This window comes from Orycteropus afer, unplaced genomic scaffold, assembly GCF_000298275.1.
Source record: "Orycteropus afer afer isolate SDZICR_OR568_19922 unplaced genomic scaffold, OryAfe1.0 scaffold00114, whole genome shotgun sequence".
Classification (NCBI taxonomy): Eukaryota; Metazoa; Chordata; class Mammalia; order Tubulidentata; family Orycteropodidae; genus Orycteropus; species Orycteropus afer.
The window spans coordinates 8979868-9004584 of record NW_006921701.1 but is presented as its reverse complement, the minus strand read 5'-3'; the positions used below and the strand labels follow the sequence as shown (position 1 = coordinate 9004584).

Sequence of the window (24717 nt, the reverse complement as noted above, 5' to 3'; positions counted from 1 at the left end):
ACTCTGTAAAAGAAGGCATGAGGTGGGTACAAAGCACGAGCAGCCAAAGTTGGGATCCTTCCCCAGAAAGGATTCACAGAGGAGGTGAACCTGAGGGAGATTAGGAGCTCTGTGTAAGGGTGGTAATTCCAGTTGAGGGGCTCAGGTGTGCAAGAGCAAGAAAAATTATTGGATCTCTGGGGAATTTCCATGATTCACTACATCTGTAGCCTCCAAAGCTCAGACCAGGGTGGAAAGTAGATTTCACTTTTGGAGTTGCTAGGAGAGGAGTGTGGAAGGCTTGAGGCTTATCTCGGGGTTTGGGCTGATCCTGGAAACTTCTGGAGGCATCCAAGTACCCGTACCAGTTGCTGAATCAACTCCAACTCATGGTGACCCTATGTGTGTCAGAGCAGAACTGTGCTGCATAGTTTCTCAACGGCTGATATTCTGGCAGTGGATTGCCAGGCCTTTCTTTAGAGGTGCCTGTGGGTGGACTTAAACCACTAACCTTTCAATTAACAGCTGAGTGCTTAACCCTTGGCACCACCCAGGGACTCCTCAGGGCTCCAGCTTGCCTGCATGAGAGGTTTTGAGGAGGGCAAGGGTAGCAGTGTGGTCAGGTGTATGTTTTAGAAAGGTTACTCTTCAAATGTGCGTTTTAGGAAGGTCACTGTGCTTGCTTGCAGCATGGAGAGTGGACCAGAGGCTGCAAGCTTGTAGACAAGGAAATTTATTTGGCGGCTGTCCTGAATCCTCCAGGGAAGACCTGAAGGTGTCCTGGATCTACTAGAGGCTGGAGGAGAGAGTAATGATGAATTTGAGAACCACCCAGTGATTGAGTTGCCAGCATGGACTAGTTTCATGGGAGCTGCAGGAGCCCCAGGATACACAGCCGTTAGAGAGGTTGCTTGCCCTTCCTGGAGCATGAGCCTTACAGACCACTGAGGTTCAGATGATGGAGAGAGCGTGCCGGAAGAAGACAGCAGCCAGGCAAGAGATGCTATGAGGATGAGCGAAAGGGAGAGACACTGGAAGAGGGCAGGTGGCATAAAGTTGCTGGGTTGTAGTGGAAAATAAGGAAAAGGGGATTCAGTGAGTCCAACTGATAACCAGAAAATCAGGCAGAGGAAATCATAGGTGATGTGGTTGGTGGGACCCAAGAAACTGTTGGAGGTTTTGAACAGAGGAATGACATGACAAGAGTTTATTGGAGCGATTGGGGTAGCAAGGAGGGCTGAGAGGAGGTTGTTCAGCCAGGGCTGTGTGACAGAGGTCCCAGGGTCGGAAGAGAGCTGCACACTAGCAGTGGAGATGGACGTAGAGCAGAAAGGGCAAATATGAGCTGTTGTTGTTGGATGTCATTGATTTGGTTCTGACTCAAAGAGACCCTGTGTATAGCAGAACAAAACACTTCCAGGTCCGGCACCATCCTCACAGTCATTGCCATGCTTGAGCCCATCATCGTAGCCACTGTGTCAGTCCATCTCATTGAGGCCCGTCTTCCCTTTTTTCACTGACTCTCTACTTTACAAGCATGATATCCTTCTCCAGGGATTGGTCCTTTCTGACAATATGACCAAAGTATGAGAGATGAAGTCTGGCCATTCTCGCTTCTAAGGAGCATTCTGGCTAAACTTCCTCCAAAGAAATTTATTCATTCTTCTGTTAGTCCATGGTAAATTCAGTATTCTTTGCCAACTCAAATGCATCAATTCTTCTTCAGTCTTCCTTATTCATTGTCCACCTGTCACATGCATATTAAGCTATTGAAAATACCATGGCTTGGGTCAGGTTCACCTTAGTCTTCAAAGTGACATCTTTGCTCTTTATCAAAGAGATCTTTTGCAACAGAGCTGTTTCAAAATCAGCAGGGTTTCATCAGTGTTGGGCATGCCCAGGGGCTAAAGGCAGAGGAATAAGTCTCAGAGAAAAGTTCTGAGAAGTAGAAGTGAGGTCTTGACCTTGGTGTTCAGGAGAATGGGGGCATCATGGTTAGAGACCTTGAAGAGAAGAACCATTGCGGTGTGAAAATGGGGGGAAGTGACTGTGGTTTGGGGCAAGATGTCTAGATGGTGGTTGTAGGACATCCAAGTGGGCAGTGGGAGACTAACGAGCCCTTGACAGATATAAGAATGAGGGAGGTGACTTTATAGAGGTGATGGTGAAAACTTTGGCGGTAGATTAGCTCCCAGAGGGCAAGAGTGAGCAGAAAGAGGGCAGAGGGGAGAAATGCCTCTATTTGGGGCTAGAAGGAGAAAGAGGAGCCAGAAAGGAATAGAGAGCACAGCAGTCAGAGGGCAGGAGAGAGTCCCAGCACCACACAGTGGGGTGGCCCAGCATCCAATTCAGAGTGAGAAGGAGGAAGATGTAGGCAGCCAATGAAAGGTTGATTAGAGCAATCTTAAGTGAGCCTGGCAGAGGACCTGACAGGGATACTGGGTGTAGAGGGCAGAGATGAAGGCCGCCTACGTAGGAGGCTACTGGACATCTTGGAGTCCAGATCTGTCGTGGGGCTGACACGACCCCTCTCCCTGTTTCTCTTCCATCCACCCCACCCTTTGTCAGATGTTAACTTCTTTTCGTTTTTCAAAGTTGGCTTGCTTTCCCTTTCTTGGCTGATACCTGTTGTGTGGAACTGGACAGTCTTCTCCCCTCCTCATCCTTCTGGTCTCCATGACCATCCACTTCTCTGCCAGCTTAGGTCAAGTACTCCTGCTTGTGCCTCCAGAGTTTCCTGTAACCCCCATGAGACTGGAAACTTCGGGAGGGGAAAACTAAGACTGTTTCCTCATGGCTGTAACGCCTGGCACCTAGCATGATACCTATAACAGAGTACGTGCTTAGTAAATATTTGTTGACTGGCCAAATCCTTATTTAATGCTCTTAACAAACCCATCCCTGTTGTATACATGAAGAAGCAGGCTCAGAGAAGTTCAGTCATTTTCCCAAGGTCTCACAAAGTCTCAAGTGACATCCAGGATTGTGACCTGTGGCAGGTGGTCAGCAGTACTCACAGGTTCACCAAGAGTGCTTTTTTTTCCTTCAGCTGAGGGACCACAAGGTGTCCCAGGGAGATGGCGTCTAGGTAGCCTTGGAAGGAGGACTCTAGCCCCAGAGACACAGGTGTTAATTAGCAGCAAAAGTCTCAGAATAGCCTGAGACTTTTCCAGGGCCCTGCATGTTGGGGAATGATGGCATTGGTAGTTCAGTGGTCGAATTCTTGCCTCCATGTAGGAAACCCAGGTTTGATTCCCAGCCAGTGCACCTTATGCATTGCCACCATCTGTTTGTCCATGGAAGCTTGCGTGTTGCTATGTTGCTGAACAGGTTTCAGTGATTCTTCCAGACTAAGAGGAACTAGGAAGAAAAGGCTGGTGATTTATTTCTGAAGACCAGCCAGTGAGAACCCTCTGATCACAATGGTCCAATCCTTAACTGATCACAGGGATAGCACAGTACCAGAAAGTATTTCACTGTGCTGTGCATGATGTCACCATGAGTAGAGGGCCAACTCAGTGGCAGTTAACGACAGAAACAAGCATGCAGGGGCACAGCATGTGGGGAGGAAGGGGACTGCTAGGCAGGTGGAAGGAGCTGTGATGAAAGAGTCTGCTTCCCTCCCCAGGAGCGGCTCCTGCTGTCTGTCCTTCCCCGGCATGTTGCCATGGAGATGAAAGCAGACATCAACGCCAAGCAAGAGGATATGATGTTCCATAAGATTTACATCCAGAAACATGACAACGTGAGGTAGGGGTGAGGCTGGTGGGGTGAGGGCAGGGTGGGAGGACTAAACCTCAGAAGAGATTGATGAGGTATCACTCTTGCTCCCCTTTGAGTGGACGCAGCCCCTACACAGTAGTCTTGTAGCTTTGGAATGTGTGTTGTCTAGGCACCCTACCCCTCCAGGTCTGTTGAGTGAGTTATCATTGTGTCTGGTTTAATTTTCTTTGGGGTGGGGGGAGGCTGCAAGGAAAGAATATGCAAAGAAAGAGGAGAAAAGAGGGAAGCAGCAGCTTCAGCTGTTGGAGAAATTCTGGTCTACTCACAGAGGCAGAAAACATAGACTTGGGACCCAAATGTGACCAGTATCGTCACAATCTTCATTACCATCCAGCAGATTCCATGCCTTCCAAGCCGGTGTGTGTCAGGCACTGTACCAGGCATTACCCATGTTATCACTAATCCTCCTGACAACCCTACACAGTAAGTATTTTATTAGCATTCCCAGTTGACAGATCAAGCTCGGAGGAGTTGAGACCTTTGTTCAAGGTCACTCAGCCAGAAGTGGGAAAGCCAAGTATTCACCCACATCTGCCTGCTCCAGAGCCTGTCCTCCTTTGACTGCATGTTGCTGCCTCCCTAGACAGAAGTCGCTGACAGCAGGGACATGCAAACAGATGTAGATTAATAGAGTGCAAAATCTGCTTATGAGTCCTTGGGGACATGAAGCCACACAGTGGCCTTCATCCAGCATGGCTTCCTGGAGAGCCCAATAATCTTCCCATATGCCCAGAAGAGGAGCAACTGTGTTTGCTTTTGAGAGAGTTACTTTCTCCCTGCGCAAGTTGTCCTAGGAACTACAACTTTAAGGGTGGTGTGAAAGGAGCCCTTTGGAGGCTTGGGCTGAATTTTCAATAAAGGGATTAAAGGAAATAATGTAAACAAGAATGCTCTAAAAAGCTAAAGTTATACACAGACACACACACACAAATATACAAATATACATACATTCAAGGTGAAGCTGATAGTGGTAGAAGTTGGGGTGAGTAGGTAAGAGGTTTTTTTTCATGTGGACCAAGCAGAACACCCATTTCTCAGGTGTGTCCTGGAATCTAAGATGTTGATGCTGTCTGTGTTCCCTCCGTCTATTCCCCAAAGCAGACTCTAAACCTTTTGGGGATAGAGATCCCTTTGAGTCTTATCAGAAAGATGTACCTACACAATCCATTTGTCTCAATGTTAGGGGTATCCAAGCTTCCCCAAAACCCAACTTGTCAGGCAAGGTGGTGGGGACTAAGCTGTGTGGCCTGTCAACCCCCAGTAGCCTTGGTCTTCCAGGAAAAAGGCTTCCCTGGCAGGACCCCACGTCCAGGAGGTTTACTGAAGAGGGGACTGCAGGCCAAGCTGAGCCAAGCTCTGAGGGAGATGTGGGCTCTGAGGCTTGATATTTGGACTTCAACCCTTTTTAGGTAGTGCTGACTGTCACTTTACCTATTTCTCTTCCGTACACGTGCCTCTGTCCTCAATGGCAGAATAATCGATAATAACAATGGCTAATACTTCTATGGAGCTCACTTTACCCAGGCACTGTTCTAAATGTTTTCATATGCTTGTTCATTTAATCCCCAAAACATTTTCAGATGAGGAAACTGAGGCACAGAGATTAAGTAATTTGTCCAAGATCCCATAGTTTGTTAAGTGAGAGAATTGCCCCCAGAAATCAGATGGATATCAGAATTTCTACTCAGGCTGACTATTGTTGTTGTTACCAAACCAAAAAAAACCTAACTCACTGCCTTCGAGTCGGCTCCAACTCATAGCGACCCCACCTTGGGTTTTCGAGGCAGTATCACTACAGAAGTAGATTGCCTAGTCTCCCTTCCATGGAGTGGCTGGTGGGTTTTAACTGCCAGCCTTCCAGCAGGTTCTAGCTGTTAAATGCCTTAGGCACTACACCACCAGAGCTCCCGTTTGATGCCATTAAGTCGATTGACCAACTGTCACATAGCTGCTAACCAGAAGCTCAGTGGTTCAAACCCACCAGCTTCTCTGCAGGAGGAAGATGAAGCAATCTAGTTCTGTAAAGATTTACAGCCTTGGAAACCCAATGGGGTTGCTATGAGTTGGAATCAACTTGATGGCAGTGGGTTTGGGTTTTTTTTGGTTTTAATCTTTATGGGATTACAGATCGCCAGGGCTTTTCTCCTGTGGAGCCACTGGTGGTTCGAATCGCCAACCTTTTGGTCAGCAGCTGAACACTTAACTGTTGTGCCAGCAGCGTTCCTTCCAGACTACTGTTGTTGTTAGGTACTGAACGAAACACCACCTGGTCCTGCCCCAGCCTCACGATGCTTGCTATACCTGAGCCCATTTTAGCAGCCACTGTGTCAGTCTACCTCATCGAGGGCCTTCCCCTTTTTTGCTGACCTGCTACTTTACCAAGCATGATATCCTTCTCCTGGGAATGGTCCCTTCTGATAACATGACTAAAGTAGGTGAGATGAAGTCTGGCCCATTCTTGCTTCCAAAGAGCATTCCCGCTGTACTTCTTCTGGGACAGATACTAGACAGATGTTACTTATGCACCCAGGAGAAAGGAGTTGTTTTTTTGTTTTGTTTTTGAGGACCCTGTGGGAAGGAGGCCTAGGGAGCCCTTAGGCCAAGAGGAGACTAAGAGGAGAGGGAGGAGAGAGCTGTGCCTTCCGTGTGTGTGTGTGTGTGTGTGTGTGTGTGCGCGCGCGCGCACGCATGTGTGTGTATGTCTATGTGACTGTGTGTGTATTGGGGAGGAGCCACCAGGGGTCTTTATATCTGACGGCAACCCCTGAAATCTGAGGTCTCCACGTTAGGACATATAAGGTAACAATCCTGCCTCTTGGAACAAATCCCAGAAGCCTAAATTTCAGGTAGAAGCACGTGGACTGCTAAGTGGCCCAACACATAAGATCCCCTGAGCTGCCCCTTCTGGATTTGTCTCTTGGCTCTATCATCACCCCTCCATGGCCCTGGCATTGTCACAAGCACAGCATGGACAGAAGTTACTCCCCTTGATTGCTCTTAGCACAGCAGGGCTATCAGCAGATTTCAGGAAAATATCAGGTAGAACATAAAGGAAATCCAGAAACTTCACTGCTCTGAAGCAGTCCAGAATTCAGAGCATATATTCTCACCTGACTATTGCACTTCCCAGGCTGCCAAGCCCACACCTGGAACATCTGGCTGCCTCTGCATCTCTGCCCAGTTCCTTGCCCTCTCACCCTGTCTCCCCATCTCACTTCTAGTCCCGCAGTTGCTGGCTCTTGGAACACTGCCCCACCCCCTAACCCTTCAGCAAGGGGCTGCACTGAGCCTTTTCCACTGTGATCACCACAGGAATGGCCTACCCCCAGGGTGAGTCACCTTCATCCCCTTCCCTCCTGCAGAGGCAGTGACTTGGGGTCAGGACAGTAACAGTACCCCAATCACAGAGTAGCCTCGGGCATTGAGCAGCAAGAATCAGACTCTAACACGGTGGGGGTATTTCTGATCTAGGATGAGCCTAGGATCAATGACAGCAATCAAGAAAGAGATGAAAGGAGAGAGAAACCAGGATGTCGTGCTTTTCAAGGGGACAAAGATAATTCCCACTCTGAAATCGCTTGCTTGTGATAGAGGTGGTTGGTACACATCAGAGGCCAACTGCAGCAATCATATGCAAATGTCCTAGAGGCTGCTTTCCCTTCTGCATTAGCAGCACTGGGTGCAGCCCTTGATGGAAACAAATTGCTTCCTCTGATCTCTGTTTGTGTGACCTTTTGCCTGGGTTTGGGGGTTGAGTAGTAGGTGGGGGGTGGGGACAGCATAGTGTAAAAACAAGCTTTGGGTTTGGGGATAGCTGGCTGTGGCTCCGGCGTTAGGCAGCTCTGCAGGTTGTCCCAGCTTTGCTGTTTCATGATTGTGTGACCAGAAGAAGTTAAGGCATTGAGCCACTCTGAACCTCAGTTTCTTCATCTGCCCAACAGGATAGGAAAAGTACTTATTTAATAGGATTCAAAGACTAAATGGGATAATGTAGGGAAAAGTGCTTAGCACAATGTCTGGTCCATAACAAGTGCTCAGTAATTGGGAGCTGCTATTATTGTTGTTACTTTTATTATGACAATTATCACACCCATATCAACACAAAAAGGCCTGGGGATTCTCTAGCTGGAGAATGGAAGGGTGCTTAGTCACATTTATCAATTCTCAGTGGAGTTGTAATATTTTGAGAGGGTGATGACATGCTGTTCTTTAGCCCCACCGAGAGCAAGGCCACAAGAAAAATAAATCCGCTTGGCAGTGTTACAGATTGGGGCCTGGATCTGAGGAAGAAGAAGAGATTTGGGGGGTGGGGGCAGTTTGGCCTTGGCAGGGCCTGGTGACAAACAGGGGCCCACCCTTCTCTGTGGCTTTACTCATTACCCATCCCCCCTCCAGGAGAATAGACAAGGTGCGGGATATGATAATCCCCGGAGCACCGGCCAGTAACCGTGGAGTAGCCTGTCAGATGCTTTCATGCTGAGCCACCAGCTGGCTGTGGGGTGAGGCAGACCAGAGCCCAGGGAATCCTCAGAGACCCCCTAAAAGCCCCAGATGCCTCTCCTGTGTGGTGTGTGGTGGACAGATGAAGACAGGTCAACTGCCCCAAGGCTGGAGTATGAGAGCCCTCCTCCCTGCCCGCCCCCACACCCCAGGTGCATACCCTTCACCCTCTTGGCAATGTGGAGATCAGAGTGGGGCTGTGCCATCCCCAGTTCTGCAATAAGGGCTGTGCCAGCAGAGGCTGCTCTGGGATAGGGGCTCCTGGTGCTCTGTCTCAGAAGCACAGTGATCAGTCAGCCTCAAAGGGGTGGGAGGAAGGGCGCAGCCAGAGAAGACCCTATACCAGGGGTTGGCACATCCTGAGATTCACAGTAAAGGCACAGGCATGGACAGAACCCAGGTTCTGCCAAGAGGTCAACCAGTGCAAGGTGAATGTCTGAGTTGAGCAGACTTAGCTCACATCTCAGCTCTGCCACTTAGTAGCTGTGGGAACGTGGTCAGGTTATCTAATCTGAGCCTCAGTTTCCTTATCTACAAAATGGGAATAGTAATGCCCATTCATTTACCCATTCAACTGATGTTTCACCTCTGTCTAAATCAGTGGGACCACTGGTCCTGCTCCCTGAGTGCCAAGACAAGAGGTAGGGGCAGGGGATGCGATGTGATTCAGAGCCACTGACATCATGAAGTTCACATTCTAAAAAAGAAAATACACACTAAAAACCAATTCATTAGTAAATGCCGAATTTATCATGTGTTTGCCCTGTGCAAGGCCCTCTGTGAGGAGTGGAGTTAGAGTATGACTCCGGTGGAGGTGGGCTTTCCATTCTAGCAGGATATCGCTGCTAAACAACTTATCTCCCAGTTATCGCATCACTGTTGTGACAAAGGCACAAAGGGGAAAAGACTGGAACAGGGGTCCAGCCTGGCCCCAGGGGCTCCTCACAGGGCTGCTGAGAGGTTAGATGGGATAGTGTTTGTATAGCCCCCAGCCTAGAACCTGGTCTTAGGAGGCGGCTGTAGATTGATTGCCCTGTGGAGCAGGGCTACTGGGCAGGAGTCAAGGCCAGGTAATCCAACACCCTAAAAGTTTCAAGGGCCAGAGAACCTCCCAGCCAGGCATGAGAAAGCAGGGAAGGATTCTCTGCTTCCATGGGCCTCCTGCTGGATGAGGACGGTGCTGCATTGACTTGTCCTGGCCCCATCTGGAGCCCCTTGTTGTTGTTGTTGTTAGGTGCCGCCAAGTCGGACCTGATAGTGACCCCTCCTTGGGTTTCTGAGGCAGTATCACTATGGAAGTAGATTGCCCAACCTTCCTTCCGAGGAGTGGCTGGTGGGTTTGAACCGCCAGCCTTTTGGTTAGCAGTCAAGTGCCTTAGGTACTATGCTACCAGAACTCCTCTGGAGCCCCTTAGGGTTTAATAATTGTAAGGATCATTCCAGAGCCCTGATGGCACAGTGGTTAAGCACTCAACTACTTACCAAAAGGTTGGCGATTTGAACCCACCTGCTACTCTGAAGGAAAAAGAAGAGGCAGTCTACTTCCGGAAAGATTGACAGCCCTGGAAACCCCATGGAGCTGTTCTACTCTGTCCTATAGGCTTGCTATGAGATGGAATCAACTCGATGGCAGTGGGTTTTGGTCAATGGGTTGGGATCGTTCCAGACACTGTCCTCTGTGTAAAGGGAGAAAAGGCCATCGGATGTGTTGGAATAAACTCCTCCATCTGTTTGGACCCATAGGGCTGAGGATGGAGTTGGGGGGGGGCGGTGGTTCAGAGCCTCTTTCTTGGGGACCTAGGAGTCCTGTGTGTTGGAGTTGGGGTCCTGACCCTGATTTGGGAGTGAGGGTGTGTGGCAGGGTCTGGGAGGCTTGTCCTGTCCTCATTCCTTCCTCCTCCAACACCTCCTCTCTCCCCAGTCTCTCTTTACTGCCTCCCCCTTTTAAGGTTATTATCTCCTCTCCTGTCTCCTTGAAGGACTTGGCTGCCTTCCCCAGGTTGCTCTGGTGTCTGGCTCAGCTATGGCATGGTTCTGAATTATAATGACTTCGCCACAGTGTCCTCGATGCTCAGATACCCTCGGGCGGATTGTGCATCCTATGGGCAGAGGGTGGAAAATGTTTATCCCCAGTCACTCCCTGCCCACCCCTCTGCCCATGAGGAGTGGTCCATAAACACCTTGCATTCCTATCTCACACCTGGCATTATTAAGAAAAGTCTTCTGAACTCCACCCCTATACCAATTAAAGAGAGAATAAATTATTATTTTACTCATTCCACAAACATTTATTGAGGTCCTACTATGTGCTGGGCATGACTGGGAGATAAAAAAGAAGACACTGTCCTTACTCCTTAAAGAATATCCAGCCCCAGCAGTGAAATAGGGACTGAGCAGGGTGCTGTAGAAACAGGACTGGAAGACCCAGACGGCCCACTCGGGGAGCCACTGGGGTTGAGTCTGACAGAAAGACCTGAGTTTTTGACATCGGAATAGAGATCAGTGAGAATACAGCTAGCAAAGACTCATTATTTTGACTCTGTGGACTCAAAATGGTGGGCACCGGGGAGACAGGAAGGGAGAGAAGAAAGGCACGAGGCAGGCACTGACCAACTGAGCATGTCAGGTTCTGTCTTTGAAATAATTGGAATCAGTTGCAATTTGTGGTTCTGACTCTAATAAAAATTTAAGAAGGGTTATTCTCCTGTAGGAGCTCTGGTGACATAGTGCCTAAGGCATTTGACTCTTAACCGGAAGGCTGGTGGTTCAAACCCACCAGCCACTCCTTGGAAGGAAGACTGGGCAATCTACTCCCGTAGAGGTACCGCCTTGGAAACCCAAGGAGGGGTCACTATGAGTCAAAGTCAACTCAATGGCAGTGAGTTGGTTTTTTTTTTTTTTTTTTTCATTTTGGGGGGTAAGGCAAAGAAGACATCTTGAACATGGGAGCTAGAATCAGGTACTAAAATAAGAAAGTGATTAGGTTTTAGCCTTAAAAAGAAACATTTTTATTATACAAAGAATGTATGTTCTTTATAGAAAAATTGAAACCTAAGAGCAGGGCATTGAACTGGTTTATTCCAGTTCAACCCCTTGCTGAGAATTTGGGTTTCCACCCCAGATCTACTGAATCAGAATCTACATTTTAACTGGAGCTGTAAGAATCTCCATGGGGATCTTACTAAAATGTAGGTTCTGATTAAGTGTATCTGAGGTGGAAATGTACATTCTCAGCAGGGGGTCAAACAGGCCTGACCTGGTTCAAAACCCTGCTTAAGAGCAATAAAGAAGAAAATAAGAAGCCTCCAGGATTTTATCACCTGAGGGCACACTAACCACTGTCAGGTATGGTGGTGTTCCATTTCTTTGTATGAGCACCTCCTCTAGGAAGCACTTCCCCAATTCTTTCAAGACTCTGTACAGAATCTAAGGAGCTCTGGTAGCATAGTGCCTGAGGCACTTGACTGCTAACCAGAAGGCTTTCGGTTCAAACCCACCAACCACTCCTCAGAAGGAAAGTTGGGCAATCTACTTGCATAGTGATACTGCCTCGGCAACTCAAGGAGGGGTCACTATGAGTTGGGGCCAACTTGATGGCACATAACAACAACAACAACATGCCAAATCTATAGATGCTGTGGGGTATTCCATTGTAGGTAGGGATAGTGGGGAGGGATTCCGATGGAGTAAAACAACTTTGAAGGATTTGGGTGGATGGGATGGGGTCTGCAGGAGGCCCTGAGGCTGGCAAAGTTTATTCCAGAACATACTTTGACCCCAACACTCCCATACCCAGTCCTGCCGGTCAAGTCGGTCATAGGGCCACTCCTCAGATTCTGTTTTCTGAAGGAAAATGCCCTTTTCTCCTGTCTCTGTGAGAGTGGAAAAGATGTGCTGAACCAGGGCACAAATTCCACCTGTTGGTGGAATTTGTGTAGACATTTGTGGGTTTGGTATTCTCTCCTTGCTCTTTCCCCTTTTTCCTTCCCAGCCTGTGTGCCCTCAGGTGGTTCCCTGGCTGCTTCTAGTTCATAAACCCCTTTATAATCTTTTTTTGCCACCCCTTGGAAAATACTCATCCTCTGGTGTCTGTTCTCAGCCAGGTATTAATAAGACCACAACCTAATTGTGCTAACTCACCTAATGGATGTCAGTGACTCATTTTTCCTTCTTTACCTCACAAGGGGCATGAACCCAGATAACTCTCCAAGTTACTGTGGGGTGAAAAGAGGCCACATGGCAGGGCACCATCTTGTTGGTCAAGAAGAGACTGTTGGCCAAGTCAGATGCCCAACCCCTTTGCCCTCCCTGGACACACACCGGGGCCTCCAGGTTGCTTTCTGACCCCTGCCCTTCAGCTCCCACTGGGCTCAACATCCTGGGAGTTGGACTGAGACCTAGCCATACTCCCTTCCTGTCCTTCACCCCATTACCTCTTCTTCCCAGGCCCCTCTGCTTCTCCTGAGCCCCAACCTGCCCCAAGATGGTGTGCATCTTGGGGGTATTATGTGAGTCTGCTCTGTGCCAGGTCCTAGCACAGTCTGGACACAGGACTCGCCGGCTGGAGGAATGGTAGGTGCCAAGGAGCAGGGCATCAGCATTGCCATCGTGCCCAAACTACTAAGGGAATTCAGATTCCAGATGTTCAGAGATGCTGTGGGACGTGCCATTCAACTGGGTCTCTCTGCTCATGAGTGTGGGCCGACACTGACAATTTCGTAAAGTTACAGAGCCTGTTGTGGTAACAGGGAAGAACAGTGAGGAAATCACCTAACCAGAAAATGCATGGGGTAAAGCTGAGCAGAAGCTTCATGGGGAGGCTGAAGGGCTTATTGTCATAATGGGATGAAGTGCCTCCTGCTCTTCCCTCTGGAACGGAAGGCAGGCAACTATGATGGACAGACAGATGACAGGCAATTAGGGAGGAGAGCACAGCCAGAGTGGGCCCTGTCCCAGCTTCTGTGAGGGTCAGTGGTGTTGCCAAGACTAGCTTTCAAGTGTAAGCTCATTGATGAATTAGCACCATACTGCACACCTGGACCCACCCCTGGGTTGTAAAATGGCCTTCAGAATTACCTAAGAGTGGATCAGGAAAGTTGGCCAACAGAACAGATAGTCTGCCATTAAGTAAACCTTGTAAAGTGGAGGAGCCTCCTGAGGTGACAGTCACTAAGCAGAATCCTTCTTCAAAGTGGCAGAGACATGACAAGAGAGTGGAGAAATGTGGAGGTGGCTGAGTTTCCATAAATGTGGAAAGAAGGCTGCACAGCATTCAGAGCTGGGACCTCAGAGACCCCGTTTGAGGCCCTGCTGGGTCAAGAGCCCTGCTTGCTAACCACTTGAAGGCTCTCATACACCCGTGCTGTAGCCGATGTTTCTGGCACAGAGCCAGAAGGCTACTGGTGGTCACGGTAACAATTATTCTGTGAATATAGCATCTACTGTGTGTTAGTCATGGGCCCTACCAGCTGGTGCATCAAATGACATGCAGGGAGCCCTGAGGGGCCCCATAGGGCAGAAGGAAGAGCTCAGCATTTGAAGTTACTGGTCTTGCCTCTTACTTGTGAAATCATGAACATTCCTCTTCCACTCATTAAATACATATGTATTAGGCAACCACTATGTCTTGGGTGTGAGCTCTGGTAGCATAGTGCCTAAGGCACTTGACTGCTAACCAGAAGGCTGGTGGTTCAAACCCACCAGCCACTCCTCAGAAGGAAGGTTGGGCAATCTACTTCCGCAGTGATACTACTTGGAAACCCAAGGAGAGGTCTCTATGAGTTGGATCTGACTTGACGGCACATAACAACAACAACATGTCTTGGGTAAGGAGCTCTAGTGGTGCAGTGCCTAAGGCATTTGACTGCTAACAGAAGGTTGCTGGTTCACATCCCGTAGCTGCTCCATGGAAGGAAGATGGAGCAATCTGCTTCCATAAAGATTTACCACCTCGACTGGATGGCAGTAGGTTTTTATGTTTTTTATGGAAATGTCTTGGGGATTGTGTTAGGTGCAGGCAGGGGAAATACAGCTGCAGGGGGGCAGGGTATGGCCTACCCCATTCATGCATTATTGCATTCAGTCATTCATTTCCAAATTTATTGAGCTCACAGCCTGTGTCAAAGTTACCTTCAGAATTCTGCTAGGAGCTGGGGTTAGCAGTGAATCAAATAGACAAAAATCCCTCTTTCAAGGACTTTACATTCTAGTGGGAGAAGATAGACAAAAGCATAATAAATGTAATAGTAAATTAAATGGTAAAAAGTGAAATGAAGAAAAATATAGCAGGGAAGGGAACAGGCATATGGGAGTGGTTGCAAATTTAAATAGGAGGCTTTAGGAAGCCTCTTTGAGAAGGTAACATTCAAATGATAGTACAGTGATTCTCATCCCTGGTTGCATATTAGAATCACCAAAATCCAAACTCACTTCCAATTCATAGAGACCCCCATAGGGTTTCCAAGGCTATAAATCTTTATGGAAGCACATTGCCTCATCTTTCTTCTCAGAGCTCCTGGTTGGTTCAAACCACTGACCTTTTGGTTAGCAGCCAAATGCCTTAACCACTACACTACCAGAGCTCCTTTTAGAATCACCCAGGGAGCTTAAAATAAAACAGAACAAAAAGCAGTCACTGACAGGCCCTACCCCAGACCTAAATAAGCCTCTCTAGGGGTAGGGCTCTGGGACCCATCTATATGAAAGCTCTGCAGGTGATTCTAAGGGACACTCAGCCTAAGAACCACTGCTAGTGTGATAAGAGCTAAAATGGAGAAGCATGCTCTCTAAGCCCTAATGAAGTCGTCAGTGGACTAGGAAAACTGATCACACACCTGCCCCTCTCATAATACATGATGGCTTCAGACCTGCACAGGCCTCTTCTTTTGAGTGCTGAGTAAGCTGAACAGAAACAAGAGGTCAGAACTCAGTGATGTGAGGCTTTGTACCCCAGGCCTCTGAGTTTGCATATATCTGCCTCGTGTTTCTGGGGATGGCCGTTCTCTTTCTCTCCTCACTTCATCTCCTCTGCTTGGTGCTGTGGGTTGCTTTGCCCACTAGGAGTCCCTGCCTCTGCCAGGTAAAGGGACCTTTTCCTTCTACCATGAGGGATCTCACTGGTCCCCAAGTCAGGCTGTTACTGCCTATCCTCGAACCTGGGGTGGAACCACCACTGGGCATGGTGCCTGCCAGCTTTGTGTCTGAAATACTTATGTTACCTAAGAGGACATTCATGGAAAAAGTTTCTTGGCTCACTTGCAGTTGACCCTGAGCCCAAATTCCCTTGGTTTTGATTTCCTGGGGATTAAAGAAGAGTATCCAGAACTCTGTATCATCAGTGCTTTTCCATAGATTGGGAGAAAACTCCTCTCCTTCCTAGGTGGAGTTGGGGCAGCCACCTGAAAGGCAGAGAAGCAGAAGTGGTCCAGGATACAGGTTTCTGTTTATGTGAGGGAGCTGGAATCAGCCCCTGGGGACGTTGCAGCTTCCCCTCATCAGTTCCTCAAACACCAAATACCACTATGTGCCGTGTGCCCCATAGCCTCCCTCTGTGCTTCAGCGGTGAGCTTGTCTGCCATGTCAGGCCTCAGGCACCACAGCAAAGCTTGATGGTGAGTTCTGCACTCCCTGTCCTCTTCTGAGCCCCTCAACTTTAGGGCATGTCTAAAGGACAGTGTCTTGCTCTCTCCTGTCTGCCCCTCCTCCTCCTCCTCTTCTCTTCCCCTCATTTGTCTCTTCTCTATTCCACACATCCTCCTCTCTCCCACCCACTTTGCCCTTCCACTGCACTTGCCTTTGCTGATCCAGGCGGGGATCAGAGTGGCCAGGATGTGGGAGACAGCACTGGGCTCTGAGCCTGGGAGGCTGCTGTTCTTTCTTGTACTTTTCTTGGGAGGTGTAAGAACCTGGCTGAAACCCAGGGACAAGCTCCCTGGTGGCCCAGCCTATTTTCACTTCCTCTCTGTGGTTTGTCTTGAATGAGCTGGGGAACAGCTGCCGGGAGTGTCCACTTGTTATGGAGCCCTGTACTCACCCCAGCTGAAGGGGCTGCAACAGCCAGCATGAGCCTACCTACTGCAGCTCACAGTGCTAGAAGATGGGCACCTCAGGTCAGAAGGCACTGAACATACCCAGTGGCCACAATAATGGACTCTAACATACCAACAGTTGTATGAAGATGGCACAAGACCGGGTAATGTTTTGTTCTGTTGTACATGGGGTCACTGTAAGTCAGGGCTGACATAATAACACCCAACAAGAACAACAAATCCACATACAATGCCAGACTACTGAATTGTGCCTTGTATTCATGTAAGATGAATGTAGAGCCAACAGAGACAGCATCATCTTTGTTGGTTTGACTCTTGGGCTCTGGAGCCAGGTTGCTGTGTGGGCTTTGGCAGGTGACTCAACCTTTCTGTGCCTTAGTTTTTTCATCTGGAAGATGAGGTGGTTGTAAAGCTTAAATGAGTTAATAAGCAAATACTGCGGGTGACCTAGCTGGTATTTGCTTAGAGCAGTGCTGACACACGTTTTGAGAATAAAATGACAAAACATGTTTAATTCTACATTCTTCCTTTACATAAAAAGATTGTTGTTCTTGAGCCTAAGGAGTCCCTGTGATATAGTGTAAAAAGCACAGCCCTTGGAGAAAAGCCCCAACCATTCTGCTGCTTCACTCAGCGGTCTCCAGCTAGCTTCTCTGAGACCCAGCCTCCTCACCTGTCAGACAGAGAGATGAGTTGTTCTCTTACAGGACTGTTTGGAGGATTCAATCACATGACGTATTGGAAGTTCCCCGCTCAGTGCCTGGCCACCAGGAGTATTTCAGTTCAGGAGAGTTACTATATTTTCCTGTCCATTTTAAGAAGATTCCAGGGGCCCTCACACATTCTGGCCCTGGGCCTTACCTCTGATAGTCTGTTATCAAAGATAAATGAGGAACAACACTGGTGGATTCAGTGGGGCATCCAAGACGTGGGGCTGAAGGAGCTGACAGGGATGCAGTGTAGGGGGCACCCGGAGGTGCTGACTGGCTTTTGTACTTCTGCTTCTCTCTTCCCTGGGCCATTTTTAGTCTGTCCCTTCTAGGGGACTCTCTAGGGATGGAGAGCGTGGGTCACTCTCTCTTGTGTATGAGGCAGGGCAGTGAGACCTTTGCTGGTTGCCATTCTGGCCTGAAGTGCTTTCCAGAGCAGAGGAATAAGGGTCCCTCATGTTGAGAGGATTGCTCAGAGTCAGACAGGGGCAGGCCTGAGCAGCAATTCCGAACTGGGGGGCCTGGGATCCAGTCCTAATCATTCCCATCTGTGATCGTCTTAGGCAGATGCACACTCCCAAACCTCATACCTCCTTTTTCTACCTTTTCTCTTGGGTGAGGATGAGGGCACAGGAAGGTGCTGGTGAGTGAATACCTGGATCTGTGCATCGCAACCAGCAAGGAGAGGCTAGTGTCTTCAATTCTCCCGTGCAAGAACTTTTTGTCCCCTACCCAAAAGCCATTTGGGGGGCTCCCCCAGGACTTTTGTTGGTGGCAGCCCTCAAGAGGCAAAGGAGCCCCAGGCTGGGTTCTAGATCCATCTCCATCTCCTGCCTCCCCTCTCTCATGGGGCTCTCTCTTCCACCTGTCTCCCCAGCATCCTGTTTGCTGACATCGAGGGCTTCACCAGTCTGGCTTCCCAGTGTACCGCGCAGGAGCTGGTCATGACCCTCAATGAGCTCTTTGCCCGCTTTGACAAGCTGGCTGCGGTGAGTCACCTACCCACTGCCCTGAGGCACCTGTGTGCCTGAGCCTGCAGAGGGTGGCCTGCTCTGGGCCGCTTGGGGGGGTTGTGCTCAAGGGCCCACTGAGCCCCAGGGATGGACACTGGCCAGGTGTGCCCTGCTGGGTAGAGCCTGCTGTTGGGAATGGGATGGGCAAAGGGAGCAGCACAGGTGTGTCCATGTCAGCCCCAGCAACACACTCAGTTGAAGAAGCTTTCAGCAGTGTCCCCAGTCATGTGGGAGAGTGAGTTGAGATTTCTACACCCTCCATCAGTGGAAGTGGGTGGGGAGGCATGCAGGTGATAATGCCCAGGCTACCAGAGTAATTTCTGTTTGGTTGCGAGAAAATTAAGGAGCTCTGGTGGCATAGTGCCTAAGGCATTTGACTGCTAAACAGAAGGTTGGCAGTTCAAACCTACCAGCCACTCTGTGGAAGGAGGACTGGGCAATCTACTTCATAAAGATTTACCACCTCAGAAACACAATGGGGGTTGCTGTGAGGTGGAAGTCACTCGATGGCAGTGAGTTCGTTTTGTGTTTTGGAGGGTGGGGGGAAATTAGGTGCTACAGAGCTACTTTGCTGATGAGTTTGGTCTGGAGTGAATAAGAGAATGACTCTCCAGCCGTGTGCCACCCACTGAGGCTTCCAGAAAGAAAACTCTTCAATTTTGGGGCAACATGAGCAGTGTGAACAGCCTATTCATTCATTAGGTCCCTATTTAACATTCTGTCATCTTTTCCCTCCTTCTGTGGTTCTGGGTGAAGCTCTGGGCCCTTCCAGCATCATTATACACAAAGGGCCATTTGTTGTGAGCTCTACCAACATGTGAACACATTCCCTTTGCTGTCACAGGACACTAGGCCAGATTGTTGACAAGAGGCTCGTGCCGAGTGCCAAGGCCACTGGGGCATCAGATGGTGGGCTCACACCTTGGTGTTTTTATTATTAACTACAAATGAGGTGAATGAATACATGCTGGTCACTTGGGCATTAGATGTGCCTCACGTGAGAATCCATGCAATTGGACACTTGAGTCCCAGCACCCCAGCTTCATGAAATAACTTCTGGGAGCCAGATTTGAACAGCTCGTAAATGATGATTAATTACATTCTATCTCAATCCCAGTTATGGCTGGAGGCCTCCCTGCCAGCCAGGGTGGCCCTGCTGCACCTGCTCCCTAGCAGCCACGATGGGCAGGTACCAAAGGAAGCTCTGCTGGGCTCTGAACACTTGCTGGTTTAGCAGAATTATTTTTGGTAAATTAAAAAAAAAAAAAATGTGAGGCAGGAAAAAAAAATGTGAGGCAGTCCTAATGCTAAGTGAGGGTCAGGTGAGTTTGTGGTTAAAGTTTGTGTCTGTTTCAGTGTCTTTGCCAAAAAAAAAAAAAAAAAGAATGAGAAAACTGTTTATAGACTCTTAGGCCAAGGGCAGTGTACTTCCAGGGACTTGCAGTGGGTGTGGAGCAAGTATGGGGCTTTCTTAAGCTGACAGGTCTGCCATACTTGTTGAGCCTCACTCAGCGAACCATCCAAATTCTTCTTGGCCCTCAGCAGTGGCTCATTCAAAGTAAGTTGCTGAGCTTGGGAAGGGTGGAATGATTCTCAGACCTACTACCTGTCCCTCCTCCAGTGCCCCCTGATAAGCTGGCCCAACAAAGATCAGGCCTAGTTTTGGCACTGGGTCTATGCTCGCTGCCATAAAAGGCAAGTTATTCCAGGCATGGGGTGAATCTGTTTGCTTCCTGCTTCTTTCCCTCCCACTCCTCTTTCCTACTATTTTTAATTTTTTAAATGAATTTGCTTTCCAGGAGAATCACTGTTTACGTATTAAGATCCTGGGGGATTGTTATTACTGCGTTTCTGGGCTGCCTGAAGCAAGGGCCGACCACGCCCACTGCTGCGTAGAGATGGGCATGGACATGATTGAGGCCATCTCGTAAGTGCTCGGCTCCAAGTGGACTGTCCCATGGCTTTGGCTGCCTGGCTGGCTGCCCAGCTGGCACGATGGAGGCATGGAAACGTGGGGCTAAGCTGTCTCCCACAGACCAACCAGGCCAAGTTTTGGGGTTGATTTACACCTTAGGCTTCGTGCCTTCCCTGAGCTCCTGCTACCCACACCTGCCTGGGTAGCTTTTTCCAGAACACATCCTGTCAGAAAGGAGAGCCATGCAGACTCCAGCCAGCAGGAGCATGACGGGAGAGGAGCAGAAACTGGCAGTTCTATGTGTGACTTGTGTGTTTTCTGCACCTTCAGCACTTCCTGTCTTCTCACAACCACCCAGCAAGCTGTAGAACCCATTGGTCCCATTTCCTCCTAGGTAGGAAAATTGGATTTAGAGGGGTTAAATCACTCCATAGGGCACAACTGCTGGGTAGGTGGCACAAGTGGTTTGCAGTCGGGTACTAACTTAAAGGTTAGTGGGTCGAACCCACCCAGTGGCACCATGAAAGAAAGGCTTGGCAGTCTGTTCCCTTAAAGATTACAGCCAAGAAAACTCTATAGAGTAGTTCTACTTTATAACACATGGGGTCGCCATGAGTTGGGATTGACTCAGTGGCAACAGGTTTTTGTTGTTGTTGTTGTTGTTGTTATGTGCCGTCGAGTCAAACCTGACTCATAGTGACAGGTTTTTAGGTGGATTCAAACACAGGTGTTCCCATTTTAAGAGAATATAATCCCTCCTGTAAGCAATAGTAAAAAGAATCTTATGGCCACTTATTGATCACTGCTGGTCATGGAAGGAGACCTGGTCAACTGAAAAGCATGAGTAACCTAAACTTAACATGTGAGCCAGTGGAATGGATCAGAGAGTAGACCCAGGTTCAGTAACTTTGGACTTTAGAATTAGCCTGGGCAGGGGGCAAAGGTCAGAGGTCAGAGTAGCTGACCAGGAAAGTGGCTGGGTCCATTCAGTTTGGTTCAGGTCAGTTCAGCACTTCACCAAGGTCCAGTGCATGCCAGGAGTAGACAGTCAGGGCTCATCCCCAGAAACATACAGTCTGTCAGGAGAGAAGCTGGTACTCCCATTCCCTAATACAAAGTAAGTCATGTGGACATACAAGGTAAGAGAAGCAAAGTATTGTGGGAGGTTCCAGGAAGGAGCAACTGATTCCAGCCGAGGGGATCAAGAGAGGCTTCATAAGGAGGTGGTTCTGGAGCTAAGCCAGAAAAGTAGAATGAGAGTTCATCAGCCTAAGCCAGTGGCCAAAGTCATTGTGAATGGAAGGAACAGTTCAAGTAAAAGTGTTTGCAGTTTTGACCCAGGATGAGAGAAGGTAATGGGTGGTGTAAATCTTCCCCATAGGGTCAGCCTCTCGTTGGTGGGGCAGGGAGTCTGTGTGGGGATCCTGTTCTTGGGGCTGAATGGGCCCATCTTCAGGGTATTGGGAGGGCCCAGTCTCTAAAAAGTACAAACAATGTACATATCCCCTGAGCACCTGCATCGTCTTCCCCAGACCTGAGGAGCCCCAGACATGTACCTGGAGATACATAGTTTCCCCCCCACTCCACTTGAACGCTCCCCAGAACAAGAGGTTATAAGTGAGCAGAGAGAGCCTGGCTCCACTTGCTGGAGGGGTCCCTGCATATATGGTATACGTGACAGGGATCAGAGCTGTCTTCTGGGACATGGAGCACCTCCAGCTCTCTGCATCTGCCCAGGCTCCCCTTCATTCCCACACAGGATATATGTCCTCTCTTGAAGCTCAGTTAACCACTTTTCTCCATTATCCTGCTAATGTCAAGGGAACAAGAATGTGGATAAATTCAATAACTAGATAATCCAAAAGTCATTATTTCTGTCTCACTCACAGGAACATTACCTGAAGGGGGTTTGTAGTGGCTGTAACTTCCCCATTTGGTTCAAGTCTGCACTGAAATGTGTTTGCATTTTCTGAGCACAGAAATTTAATGGACAGAGGGTAGCGATGACCAGAGGTGCCCTATTCGAGGGAAGCTGTGGGACCCTGGGGCTCTGGGTTTTAGTATGCAGTCCGCCTTGCCACCTAGTGGCCAATCTGGGAAACAGTGCGTCTCACAGCTTACAGAGCAGAGGGCCAGGACAAAAGTACTTGCAGCCCTGTCCCCTCTGCCCCCAGTCCTGTGCTCCTAGCAGCAGCCACTTTGGGGTAAGCAATCTCAGATTCAATTTTTGGGCTGGACCAGGAAGAAAAAGAGAAGGAAAGAAATGTCTCCTTGACCCCTGCACTTTGTGATGCACCCCTCACACTGCCTTCCAGCCTCATCCCCACACTGCAAGTCTGGCCCCTGACCCTCTCCCAGCCTTACCCCTGCTCCATCCCCAGGTTGGTCCGGGAGGTGACAGGGGTGAACGTGAACATGCGCGTGGGAATTCACAGCGGGCGAGTACACTGCGGTGTCCTTGGTCTCAGGAAGTGGCAGTTCGACGTCTGGTCTAACGACGTCACACTGGCCAACCACATGGAGGCTGGAGGCAAGGCAGGGTGAGTGAGCCTGCCCACCTGGGTCCCACGCAGTACCCAGGGAACCATCTGGAGGAGGTGGGGCTGGGGCAGGAGAATGGGGTAGCAGGAACCTGGGAGCTGGGTTGACAGAGTTTAAGTAGAAATTCCTCTGTTTAACGAATTACTCGCTTGTGAGGCATGGTCTAAGCTTTGCTGAAGCCTTCACCCCAGGAACAGAGCATGTTTACCTGAATGGTGATGGCTTATGAGAATCCATAGATGTAGTAGAGTTCAGAGGAGCAAGGAACTACTGATGATTTCTGGGGTGGCCAGGACATAAAGAATGTGAGTGACCTGGGGGTAGGATTTGGAGCCATGACGGTGGTGGTGGTGGTGGTAAGAGTATGAAGGGCTGAAGGAACCTAATGGGGGAGAGAGGCACAAGTACGGGAAATCACTGAATTACCAAAGAATGGTAATAGAGCAGACAGCCTTTTAAGCACCAGTAAGAGTGGCATAGTGCCTAAGGCATTTGACTACTAACCAGAAGGCTGGCGGTTCAAACCCACCAGCCATTCCTCGGAAGGAAGACTAGGCAATCTACTTCCGTAGTGATACCACCTCGGAAACCCAAGGAGGGGTCGCTATGAGTCAGAATTGACTCCACTGCAATGAGTTTGGTTTTGGGTAAGAGAAGTAGGACTCCCTGGGTGACACGACAGTTAAGTGCTTGACCACTAGCCAAAAGGCTGGCGATTCAAATCCACCCAGAGGTGCCTAGAAGACAGGCCTGGTGATCTGTTTGTGAAGGGTCACAGCCATGAAAACCCTGTGGAGCAGTTCTACTCTACATACACGTGATTGCCATGAGTCAGAATCAACTCAGTGGCAGCTAAAATGACAAGAGAAGCAGTGCCTGTGTTAAGAGGGGCATAGATGCCGGGCCCTCAGTCCTGTAAGCAATGAGAACTATTGTTGCCTTCTGAGTGGGAGCTTGTTACTACTGGAGGGCTGTGGGTTGGGGTGGGGTACACTGAGGTGGGCATGGACGTTGGTATTAGCATTTGAGCTGCAGTTTGGGGGCCAGGGATTTGAGCTGTGGTTGACTGTGGGGTTGGAATTGGGTTCTGCGTGGGAACTGGAGTTCTGAATTTCCATTTTCTGCCCTCCCCACCTTGTTTCCTTCCTCACCTGCAGACGCATCCACATCACCAAGGCCACACTCAACTACCTGAACGGAGACTATGAGGTGGAGCCGGGCTGTGGAGGCGAGCGCAACGCCTACCTCAAGGAGCACAGTATTGAGACCTTCCTCATCCTGCGCTGCACCCAGAAGCGGGTCTGTGGGCAAGGCAGGGGCTGGGGGACTGGGGTGCCATTCTTTGTGGGAGGAGCATTTCTCATTGGCCTCCTGCGACTTCTCTTCTTCTGCTTGCCTTGAGTAAAGTTGTATATGCCATCTATAGTAGTGATTCCTGTATCTTGGGAAGGACTCAAGGGTTAGAGAGGCTTTGCAAAGGCAAAGGAGAGAAAATATTTTCACTTTGCTTCTGTTGCAAAAATGCAACAGATGCCAAGGAAATTAGCAGCAGTCCATCAGAAGGCCACAAGATAGAACTGAAACATCAAGGAGACTGTATACCATATGTTTTTTACCTCCATCTCTCTCCTTTCCTTTGTCTTTCACTAAGTAGATATTTGTCCTCTCTCCAAACTCAGTGAGCATCTCTGCATGTTCCTATGTATCTTTGTTTAGTGAACCTCTGTGTTTTCCATTTTTTTTCCTATTCTCTTTTCTTCTTCTTTTGTCTCAGTCCAAACTTGCCAACACATGAGGCTGAATTATTAGCCGACCTCAGTGTTCTATTTTTAATAGTGTCACATTCCATGTTCTTAATTTTTAAAGCAAATGAAGGGAACATTTCCTATTTCTCCCTAAATTAAAAAGCCTTTTACTCATGAATATTTCAGTTGAATTTATTTGTTGGTCAAGTTGGTCAGTGCCCTTACATAGAGAAAAGCCTCTGAGTTTCTCTCCTAAGAAGTTAGACAGAAGCCGTGAGGAAAGTTCAGGGAAAAATAAAGAGTTTTAAAGGAAGATAGGGAGTGTTTAAAGGCAGGACCCACCCCAAGAGGGAGCTGGGTATCAGGCCCCTCACAGATAGCAGGGGAGAAGGACTAGAGAACTCTGGGTGCTTTGGGGAAAGCTCCTATGGCTTCACTGCCACATTTTGTGTGTGTGGTAAAAATATATATAGCCAAACATTT

General features: G+C 48.9%; 1 protein-coding gene across 1 annotated transcript in view; it reads left to right on the top strand.

Annotated features, from left to right (window-relative positions):
* Positions 1-24717, top strand: part of ADCY5 (adenylate cyclase 5) — a 241207-nt gene that overhangs the window by 169569 nt on the left and 46921 nt on the right. Inside the window, exons 3-7 of the mRNA XM_007943916.2 lie at positions 3608-3729; positions 17898-18009; positions 19833-19960; positions 22330-22488; positions 23647-23788. Coding sequence (XP_007942107.1) covers positions 3608-3729; positions 17898-18009; positions 19833-19960; positions 22330-22488; positions 23647-23788 — 663 coding nt within the window. The remainder of the gene's footprint in view (positions 1-3607; positions 3730-17897; positions 18010-19832; positions 19961-22329; positions 22489-23646; positions 23789-24717) is intronic.